Source organism: Salmo salar, chromosome ssa26 (genome assembly GCF_905237065.1).
Source record: "Salmo salar chromosome ssa26, Ssal_v3.1, whole genome shotgun sequence".
NCBI lineage: Eukaryota > Metazoa > Chordata > Actinopteri > Salmoniformes > Salmonidae > Salmo > Salmo salar.
The window spans coordinates 46,811,642-46,824,140 of NC_059467.1; the positions used below are offsets into that span (position 1 = coordinate 46,811,642).

General features: G+C 40.1%; 1 protein-coding gene across 7 annotated transcripts in view; it reads right to left on the reverse strand.

Annotated features, from left to right (window-relative positions):
• Positions 1-12,499, reverse strand: part of dis3l (DIS3 like exosome 3'-5' exoribonuclease) — an 88,476-nt gene that overhangs the window by 4,631 nt on the left and 71,346 nt on the right. For all 7 annotated transcript variants that reach the window (XM_045708095.1, XM_045708094.1, XM_045708096.1 and 4 more), the window contains 4 exons: positions 10,182-10,342; positions 9,650-9,804; positions 7,936-8,114; positions 7,528-7,673 (listed from right to left, as the gene is read on the reverse strand). In XM_045708095.1, the coding sequence (XP_045564051.1) occupies positions 7,528-7,673; positions 7,936-8,114; positions 9,650-9,804; positions 10,182-10,342 (641 nt within the window). The remainder of the gene's footprint in view (positions 1-7,527; positions 7,674-7,935; positions 8,115-9,649; positions 9,805-10,181; positions 10,343-12,499) is intronic.

The following is a 12,499-nucleotide window of genomic DNA, read 5'->3' on the forward strand; positions in this document are numbered from 1 at the left end:
TTATGACCTTACTGTGGTATGAAGACCAGTTCTACTGTTATGACCTTACTGTTATGACCTTACTGTGGTATGAAGACCAGTTCTACTGTTATGACCTTACTGTTATGACCTTACTGTGGTATGAAGACCAGCTCTACTGTTATAACCTTACTGTGATATGAAGACCAGCTCTACTGTTATAACCTTACTGTGGTATGAAGACCAGTTCTACTGTGATATGAAGACCAGTTCCACTGTTATGACTTACTGTGATATGAAGACCAGCTCTACTGTTATAACCTTACTGTGATATGAAGACCAGCTCTACTGTTATGACCTTACTGTGGTATGAAGACCAGCTCTACTGTTATAACCTTACTGTGATATGAAGACCAGCTCTGCTGTTATGACCTTACTGTTATAACCTTACTGTGGTATGAAGACCAGTTCTACTGTTATGACCTTACTGTGATATGAAGACCAGTTCTACTGTTATAACCTTACTGTGATATGAAGACCAGCTCTACTGTTATGACCTTACTGTGGTATGAAGACCAGCTCTACTGTTATGACCTTACTGTTATAACCTTACTGTGCTATGACGACCAGTTCTACTGTTATAACCTTACTGTTATAACCTTACTGTGATATGAAGACCAGCTCTACTGTTATAACCTTACTGTGGTATGAAGACCAGCTCTACTGTTATGACCTTACTGTGATATGAAGACCAGTTCTACTGTTATGACCTTACTGTGGTATGAAGACCAGCTCTACTGTTATGACCTTACTGTTATAACCTTACTGTGGTATGAAGACCAGCTCTACTGTTATGACCTTACTGTGGTATGAAGACCAGTTCTACTGTTATGACCTTACTGTGGTATGAAGACCAGCTCTACTGTTATGACCTTACTGTTATAACCTTACTGTGGTATGAAGACCAGTTCTACTGTTATGACCTTACTGTGATATGAAGACCAGTTCTACTGTTATGACCTTACTGTGGTATGAAGACCAGCTCTACTGTTATAACCTTACTGTGGTATGAAGACCAGCTCTACTGTTATAACCTTACTGTGGTATGACGACCAGTTCTACTGTTATGACCTTACTGTGATATGAAGACCAGCTCTACTGTTATAACCTTACTGTGGTATGAAGACCAGCTCTACTGTTATACCTTACTGTGGTATGAAGACCAGCTCTACTGTTATAACCTTACTGTTATAACCTTACTGTGGTATGAAGACCAGCTCTACTGTTATGACCTTACTGTTATAACCTTACTGTGGTATGAAGACCAGCTCTACTGTTATAATCGTACTGTGGTATGAAGACCAGCTCTACTGTTATAATCGTACTGTGGTATGAAGACCAGCTCTACTTTTATGACCTTACTGTGATATGAAGACCAGCTCTACTGTTATGACCTTACTGTGGTATGAAGACCAGCTCTACTGTTATGACCTTACTGTGATATGAAGACCAGCTCTACTGTTATGAACTTACTGTGGTATGAAGACCAGTTCTACTGTTATGACCTTACTGTGATATGAAGACCAGCTCTACTGTTATGACCTTACTGTGGTATGAAGACCAGCACTACTGTTATGACCTTACTGTGGTATGAAGACCAGCTCTACTGTTATAACCTTACTGTTATAACCTTACTGTGGTATGAAGACAAGCTCTACTGTTATAACCTTACTGTGATATGAAGACCAGCTCTACTGTTATGACCTTACTGTGGTATGAAGACCAGCTCTAATGTTATAACCTTACTGTGGTATGAAGACCAGTTCTACTGTTATGACCTTACTGTTATGACCTTACTGTGGTATGAAGACCAGCTCTACTGTTATAACCTTACTGTGGTATGAAGACCAGCTCTACTGTTATGACCTTACCGTGATATGAAGACCAGCTCTACTGTTATGACGTTACTGTGGTATGAAGACCAGCTCTACTGTTATGACCTTACTGTGGTATGAAGACCAGCTCTACTGTTATGACCTTACTGTGGTATGAAGACCAGCTCTACTGTTATGACCTTACTGTTATAACCTTACTGTGGTATGAAGACCAGTTCTACTGTTATGACCTTACTGTTATGACCTTACTGTGGTATGAAGACCAGCTCTACTGTTATGACCTTACTGTTATAACCTTACTGTGGTATGAAGACCAGCTCTACTGTTATGACCTTACTGTGATATGAAGACCAGCTCTACTGTTATGACCTTACTGTGGTATGAAGACCAGCTCTACTGTTATAACCATACTGTGGTATGAAGACCAGTTCTACTGTTATGACCTTACTGTGGTATGAAGACCAGCTCTACTGTTATGACCTTACTGTGATATGAAGACCACTTCTACTGTTATGACCCTACTGTGGTATGAAGACCAGCTCTACTGTTATAACCTTACTGTGATATGAAGACCAGCTCTACTGTTATGACCTTACTGTGGTATGAAGACCAGTTCTACTGTTATGACCTTACTGTGGTATGAAGACCAGCTCTACTGTTATAACCTTACTGTTATAACCTTACTGTGATATGAAGACCAGCTCTACTGTTATAACCTTACTGTTATAACCTTACTGTGATATGAAGACCAGCTCTACTGTTATGACCTTACTGTGATATGAAGACCAGCTCTACTGTTATGACCTTACTGTGGTATGAAGACCAGCTCTACTGTTATAACCTTACAGTGGTATGAAGACCAGCTCTACTGTTATAACCTTACTGTGGTATGAAGACCAGTTCTACTGTTATGACCTTACTGTTATAACCTTACTGTGGTATGAAGACCAGCTCAACTGTTATGACCTTACTGTGGTATGAAGACCAGTTCTACTGTTATAACCTTACTGTGATATGAAGACCAGTTCCACTGTTATGACTTACTGTGATATGAAGACCAGCTCTACTTTTATAACCTTACTGTGATATGAAGACCAGCTCTACTGTTATGACCTTACTGTGGTATGAAGACCAGCTCTACTGTTATAACCTTACTGTGATATGAAGACCAGCTCTGCTGTTATGACCTTACTGTTATAACCTTACTGTGGTATGACGACCAGTTCTACTGTTATAACCTTACTGTTATAACCTTACTGTGATATGAAGACCAGTTCTACTGTTATAACCTTACTGTGGTATGAAGACCAGCTCTACTGTTATGACCTTACTGTGGTATGAAGACCAGCTCTACTTTTATGACCTTACTGTTATAACCTTACTGTGATATGAAGACCAGCTCTGCTGTTATGACCTTACTGTTATAACCTTACTGTGGTATGACGACCAGTTCTACTGTTATAACCTTACTGTTATAACCTTACTGTGGTATGAAGACCAGTTCTACTGTTATGACCTTACTGTGGTATGAAGACCAGCTCTACTGTTATAACCTTACTGTGGTATGAAGACCAGCTCTACTGTTATAACCTTACTGTGGTATGACGACCAGTTCTACTGTTATGACCTTACTGTGATATGAAGACCAGCTCTACTGTTATAACCTTACTGTGGTATGAAGACCAGCTCTACTGTTATACCTTACTGTGGTATGAAGACCAGCTCTACTGTTATAACCTTACTGTGGTATGAAGACCAGCTCTACTGTTATGACCTTACTGTTATAACCTTACTGTGGTATGAAGACCAGCTCTACTGTTATGACCTTACTGTGATATGAAGACCAGCTCTACTGTTATAATCGTACTGTGGTATGAAGACCAGCTCTACTTTTATGACCTTACTGTCATATGAAGACCAGTTCTACTGTTATGACCTTACTGTGGTATGAAGACCAGCTCTACTGTTATAACCTTACTGTGGTATGAAGACCAGCTCTACTGTTATAACCTTACTGTGGTATGACGACCAGTTCTACTGTTATGACCTTACTGTGGTATGAAGACCAGCTCTACTGTTATAACCTTACAGTGGTATGAAGACCAGCTCTACTGTTATGACCTTACTGTGATATGAAGACCAGCTCTACTGTTATGACCTTACTGTGGTATGAAGACCAGCTCTACTGTTATGACCTTACTGTGGTATGAAGACCAGCTCTACTGTTATGACCTTACTGTTATAACCTTACTGTGGTATGAAGACCAGCTCTACTGTTATGACCTTACTGTTATAACCTTACTGTGGTATGAAGACCAGCTCTACTGTTATAATCGTACTGTGGTATGAAGACCAGCTCTACTGTTATGACCTTACTGTGGTATGAAGACCAGTTCTACTGTTATAACCTTACTGTTATAACCTTACTGTGGTATGAAGACCAGCTCTACTGTTATAATCGTACTGTGGTATGAAGACCAGCTCTACTTTTATGACCTTACTGTCATATGAAGACCAGTTCTACTGTTATGACCTTACTGTGGTATGAAGACCAGCTCTACTGTTATAACCTTACTGTGGTATGAAGACCAGCTCTACTGTTATAACCTTACTGTGGTATGACGACCAGTCCTACTGTTATGACCTTACTGTGGTATGAAGACCAGCTCTACTGTTATAACCTTACAGTGGTATGAAGACCAGCTCTACTGTTATGACCTTACTGTGATATGAAGACCAGCTCTACTGTTATGACCTTACTGTGGTATGAAGACCAGCTCTACTGTTATGACCTTACTGTGGTATGAAGACCAGCTCTACTGTTATGACCTTACTGTTATAACCTTACTGTGGTATGAAGACCAGCTCTACTGTTATGACCTTACTGTTATAACCTTACTGTGGTATGAAGACCAGCTCTACTGTTATAATCGTACTGTGGTATGAAGACCAGCTCTACTGTTATGACCTTACTGTGGTATGAAGACCAGCTCTACTGTTATGACCTTACTGTTATAACCTTACTGTGGTATGAAGACCAGCTCTACTGTTATAATCGTACTGTGGTATGAAGACCAGCTCTACTGTTATGACCTTACTGTGGTATGAAGACCAGCTCTACTGTTATAACCTTACTGTGGTAGGAAGACCAGCTCTACTGTTATGACCTTACTGTGGTATGAAGACCAGCTCTACTGTTATGACCTTACTGTGGTATGAAGACCAGCTCTACTGTTATGACCTTACTGTGGTATGAAGACCAGCTCTACTGTTATGACCTTACTGTTATAACCTTACTGTGGTATGACGACCAGTTCTACTGTTATAACCTTACTGTTATAACCTTACTGTGGTATGAAGACCAGCTCTACTGTTATAACCTTACTGTGGTATGACGACCAGCTCTACTGTTATGACCTTACTGTGGTATGAAGACCAGCTCTACTGTTATGACCTTACTGTGGTATGAAGACCAGCTCTACTTTTATGACCTTACTGTCATATGAAGACCAGTTCTACTGTTATGACCTTACTGTGGTATGAAGACCAGCTCTACTGTTATAACCTTACTGTGGTATGAAGACCAGCTCTACTGTTATAACCTTACTGTGGTATGACGACCAGTTCTACTGTTATGACCTTACTGTGATATGAAGACCAGCTCTACTGTTATAACCTTACTGTGGTATGAAGACCAGCTCTACTGTTATACCTTACTGTGGTATGAAGACCAGCTCTACTGTTATAACCTTACTGTGGTATGAAGACCAGCTCTACTGTTATGACCTTACTGTTATAACCTTACTGTGGTATGAAGACCAGCTCTACTGTTATGACCTTACTGTTATAACCTTACTGTGGTATGAAGACCAGCTCTACTGTTATGACCTTACTGTTATAACCTTACTGTGGTATGAAGACCAGCTCTACTGTTATGACCTTACTGTTATGACCTTACTGTGGTATGAAGACCAGCTCTACTGTTATGACCTTACTGTGGTATGAAGACCAGCTCTACTGTTATAACCTTACAGTGGTATGAAGACCAGCTCTACTGTTATAACCTTACTGTGGTATGAAGACCAGCTCTACTGTTATAACCTTACTGTGGTAGGAAGACCAGCTCTACTGTTATAACCTTACTGTGGTATGAAGACCAGCTCTACTGTTATAACCTTACTGTGGTATGAAGACCAGTTCTACTGTTATGACCTTACTGTGGTATGAAGACCAGCTCTACTGTTATGACCTTACTGTTATAACCTTACTGTGGTATGAAGACCAGCTCTACTGTTATAACCTTACTGTGGTAGGAAGACCAGCTCTACTGTTATAACCTTACTGTGGTATGAAGACCAGTTCTACTGTTATGACCTTACTGTTATAACCTTACTGTGGTATGAAGACCAGTTCTACTGTTATGACCTTACTGTGGTATGAAGACCAGCTCTACTGTTATGACCTTACTGTTATAACCTTACTGTGGTATGAAGACCAGCTCTACTGTTATGACCTTACTGTTATGACCTTACTGTGGTATGAAGACCAGCTCTACTGTTATAACCTTACTGTGGTATGAAGACCAGTTCTACTGTTATGACCTTACTGTGGTATGAAGACCAGCTCTACTGTTATGACCTTACTGTTATAACCTTACTGTGGTATGAAGACCAGTTCTACTGTTATGACCTTACTGTGATATGAAGACCAGCTCTACTGTTATGACCTTACTGTGGTATGAAGACCAGCTCTACTGTTATGACCTTACTGTTATAACCTTACTGTGGTATGAAGACCAGTTCTACTGTTATGACCTTACTGTGGTATGAAGACCAGTTCTACTGTTATGACCCTACTGTGGTATGAAGACCAGTTCTACTGTTATGACCTTACTGTTATAACCTTACTGTGGTATGAAGACCAGTTCTACTGTTATGACGTTACTGTGATATGAAGACCAGCTCTACTGTTATACCTTACTGTGATATGAAGACCAGTTCTACTGTTATAACCTTACTGTGGTATGAAGACCAGCTCTACTGTTATGACCTTACTGTGATATGAAGACCAGTTCTACTGTTATGACCTTACTGTTATAACCTTACTGTGATATGAAGACCAGCTCTACTGTTATAACCTTACTGTGATATGAAGACCAGCTCTACTGTTATGACCTTACTGTGGTATGAAGACCAGTTCTACTGTTATAACCTTACTGTGATATGAAGACCAGCTCTACTGTTATAACCTTACTGTGGTAGGAAGACCAGCTCTACTGTTATGACCTTACCGTGGTATGAAGACCAGCTCTACTGTTATAACCTTACTGTGGTATGAAGACCAGCTCTACTGTTATGACCTTACCGTGGTATGAAGACCAGCTCTACTGTTATGACCTTACTGTGGTATGAAGACCAGCTCTACTGTTATAACCTTACTGTTATAACCTTACTGTGATATGAAGACCAGCTCTACTGTTATGACCTTACTGTGGTATGAAGACCAGCTCTACTGTTATAACCTTACTGTGGTATGAAGACCAGCTCTACTGTTATGACCTTACTGTGATATGAAGACCAGCTCTACTGTTATAACCTTACTGTGATATGAAGACCAGCTCTACTGTTATAACCTTACTGTGGTATGAAGACCAGCTCTACTGTTATGACCTTACCGTGGTATGAAGACCAGCATGCCGTTGGCTCTGATGGTGTAGATGACTGCGTCGGCCACACAGCGCTCGTCTGTCTCTGGGTCTTTGTCTCTGAAGTAGAGACACTGGAAAAGCTCGGTGGACACCTTCTGGGCATGTTGTGCTGCCTAGGGGGTCAGAGGGTAGAGGTTAGAGTTCAGGGGTCAATGTCAGAAGATAACCCCCTGTGAGGATGGTTTTCTACAGTAAAAGACTCCACACACTGTCCTCTATGCTCCCATGGTATTTATTGAAACAACTTTGACTCTTAGGTCTACATCACCCCCAAGTCTTCCATTTAGAGATGAATGATATCTTCTCTTATCTCATTGGATCTTATTTTGTTTTTTTAATGCTATTGTGGATGTTTAGTATTGCTATGATACTGACCCTGTTCTTGTTGTTGATTTGCTGAGCCACCTCCTCCAGCTCTTTGTTACTGGCTCTGGCCTTGGCTGGCCCCGCCCCCTTCTCCATGGCGATGGCTGCGGTGAGCAGGCGGTGGACGATCATGTCGGCATAGCGACGGATGGGAGAGGTGAAGTGGGTGTATCGGTCCAGAGCCAGACCTGAAGGAAGGGACACAGAGGTAAACAAATCATCTCTGTCCAGATATAACCTGATGCCCTGAGAGTAGATCTGTCCAGATATAACCTGATGCCCTGAGAGTAGATCTGTCCAGATATAACCTGGGCCCTGAGAGTAGATCTGTCCAGATATAACCTGGGCCCTGAGAGTAGATCTGTCCAGATATAACCTGGGCCCTGAGAGTAGATCTGTCCAGATATAACCTGATGCCCTGAGAGTAGATCTGTCCAGATATAACCTGATGCCCTGAGAGTAGATCTGTCCAGATATAACCTGATGCCCTGAGAGTAGATCTGTCCAGATATAACCTGATGCCCTGAGAGTAGATCTGTCCAGATATAACCTGGGCCCTGAGAGTAGATCTGTCCAGATATAACCTGGGCCCTGAGAGTAGATCTGTCCAGATATAACCTGGGCCCTGAGAGTAGATCTGTCCAGATATAACCTGATGCCCTGAGAGTAGATCTGTCCAGATATAACCTGATGCCCTGAGAGTAGATCTGTCCAGATATAACCTGATGCCCTGAGAGTAGATCTGTCCAGATATAACCTGGGCCCTGAGAGTAGATCTGTCCAGATATAACCTGATGCCCTGAGAGTAGATCTGTCCAGATATAACCTGATGCCCTGAGAGTAGATCTGTCCAGATATAACCTGATGCCCTGAGAGTAGATCTGTCCAGATATAACCTGGGCCCTGAGAGTAGATCTGTCCAGATATAACCTGGGCCCTGAGAGTAGATCTGTCCAGATATAACCTGGGCCCTGAGAGTAGATCTGTCCAGATATAACCTGAGCCCCTTCCCCCTGGGCCCTGAGAGTAGATCTGAAAGAAATGGAGAGGTATTTACAATATGGTGAAAACTTCACCGAGCCAACAGACAAGGTAGAGACACTGCCATATTGCTAGTGATAGCACTGGTCCTGAGGACATTAGTTACCATAGTGATAGCACTGGTCCTGAGGACATTAGTTACCATAGTGATAGCGCTGGTCCTGAGGACATTAGTTACCATAGTGATAGCGCTGGTCCTGAGGACATTAGTTACCATAGTGATAGCGCTGGTCCTGAGGACATTAGTTACCATAGTGATAGCGCTGGTCCTGAGGACATTAGTTACCATAGTGATAGCACTGGTCCTGAGGACATTAGTTACCATAGTGATAGCGCTGGTCCTGAGGACATTAGTTACCATAGTGATAGCGCTGGTCCTGAGGACATTAGTTACCATAGTGATAGCGCTGGTCCTGAGGACATTAGTTACCATAGTGATAGCGCTGGTCCTGAGGACATTAGTTACCATAGTGATAGCACTGGTCCTGAGGACATTAGTTACCATAGTGATAGCGCTGGTCCTGAGGACATTAGTTACCATAGTGATAGCACTGGTCCTGAGGACATTAGTTACCATAGTGATAGCACTGGTCCTGAGGACATTAGTTACCATAGTGATAGCACTGGTCCTGAGGACATTAGTTACCATAGTGATAGTACTGGTCCTGAGGACATTAGTTACCATAGTGATAGTACTGTTCGACAGGGCAGGCTCCGGTAGAGAAGTAGAGGGCATTCGACATGGCCATGGTAGCCATCACCCTCAGCAGCCGGTTCACCAACGGGTCCTGGGGGTCCACGGCCCGGTCCAGGGAGTCAGCCAGGGCCTTGTTTGACCTGGGACAGGGGGTCAAGGTTACGGGTTGAACTTTACTGCTATTTGTCATTTGTTCTAGCCTGTATGTTTGAATTAGTTGTTCTTTTGGTTGACTGGTGTGCAGACATGGGATCAAACGCATTTGTGAAATACTTGGAGTTTGCACTTTTGGGAGTATTCCTTTCGTTCCATTGCACAAGACAAAACGACATAAAAGTGCAAGTCAATAATTTGACATGTTTAATATGATACATGTCTGGACTGTTCCATGTCTGTTCAAAGTAGATAATGATTCCACAGTTAATAGAACGTGTTATTAACACAGCTTATAACCTATACCTGGTGTCTATGTATAGTTAAATGGCAGGTTAGTTAGTGAACCATAGTAACAGTATACCTGGTGTCTATAGTGAAGCCGCGTGCCCGGGCACTGTCCTGTAGCTGGTTGAAGAACTCCTGGCGTGGGGGCGGGTGGTGGCGCAGCAAGGCCTGCTGGGGGAAACTCTCGTGGATCTTCCGGGCCACCCAGTGGTTAGCATAGATCATGCACTCTGCCACCTGGAAACACACCATCTCCATCTTGTTAGCTACGATGTGCATTGGCTAGCTCCTTGATAGGAATGACCGGCAGGATTCGTTGGCTAACATGCTATGGGTTCTTCTACTTCAAATAGTCAATTACAACAGTCAAACATTACAACAGTCAAACATTACAACAGTCAAACATTACAACAACAAACATTACAACAGTCAAACATTACAGCAGTCAAACATTTACAACAGTCAAACATTACAACAACAAACATTTACAACAGTCAAACATTACAACAACAAACATTACAACAGTCAAACATTACAACAGTCAAACATTACAACAACAAACATTACAACAGTCAAACATTACAACAACAAACATTACAACAACAAACATTACAACAGTCAAACATTACAACAGTCAAACATTACAACAACAAACATTACAACAACAAACATTACAACAGTCAAACATTACAACAACAAACATTACAACAACAAACATTACAACAACAAACATTACAACAACAAACATTACAACAGTCAAACATTACAACAACAAACATTACAACAGTCAAACATTACAACAGTCAAACATAACAACAACAAACATTACAACAGTCAAACATTACAACAACAAACATTACAACAGTCAAACATTACAACAACAAACATTACAACAACAAACATTACAACAACAAACATTACAACAGTCAAACATTACAACAGTCAAACATTACAACAACAAACATTACAACAGTCAAACATTACAACAGTCAAACATTACAACAACAAACATTACAACAGTCAAACATTACAACAGTCAAACATTACAACAGTCAAACATTACAACAACAAACATTACAACAGTCAAACATTACAACAACAAACATTACAACAACAAACATTACAACAACAAACATTACAACAGTCAAACATTACAACAGTCAAACATTACAACAACAAACATTACAACAGTCAAACATTACAACAGTCAAACATTACAACAGTCAAACATTACAACAACAAACATTACAACAGTCAAACATTACAACAGTCAAACATTACAACAACAAACATTACAACAACAAACATTACAACAACAAACATTACAACAGTCAAACATTACAACAACAAACATTACAACAGTCAAACATTACAACAACAAACATTACAACAACAAACATTACAACAGTCAAACATTACAACAACAAACATTACAACAACAAACATTACAACAACAAACATTACAACAGTCAAACATTACAACAACAAACATTACAACAGTCAAACATTACAACAGTCAAACATTACAACAGTCAAACATTACAACAACATTAGTCAAACATTACAACAGTCAAACATTACAACAACAAACATTACAACAACAAACATTACAACAACAAACATTACAACAGTCAAACATTACAACAACAAACATTACAACAGTCAAACATTACAACAACAAACATTACAACAGTCAAACATTACAACAACAAACATTACAACAGTCAAATATTACAACAACAAACATTACAACAACAAACATTACAACAACAAACATTACAACAGTCAAACATTACAACAGTCAAACATTACAACAGTCAAACATTACAACAACAAACATTACAACAACAAACATTACAACAGTCAAACATTACAACAACAAACATTACAACAACAAACATTACAACAGTCAAACATTACAACAGTCAAACATTACAACAACAAACATTACAACAACAAACATTACAACAGTCAAACATTACAACAACAAACATTACAACAACAAACATTACAACAACAAACATTACAACAACAAACATTACAACAGTCAAACATTACAACAGTCAAACATTACAACAACAAACATTACAACAACAAACATTACAACAACAAACATTACAACAGTCAAACATTACAACAGTCAAACATTACAACAACAAACATTACAACAACAAACATTACAACAGTCAAACATTACAACAACAAACGTTACAACAACAAACATTACAACAACAAACATTACAACAGTCAAACATTACAACAACAAACATTACAACAGTCAAACATTACAACAGTCAAACATTACAACAGTCAAACATTACAACAACAAACATTACAACAACAAACATTACAACAACAAACATTACAACAGTCAAACATTACAACAACAAACAT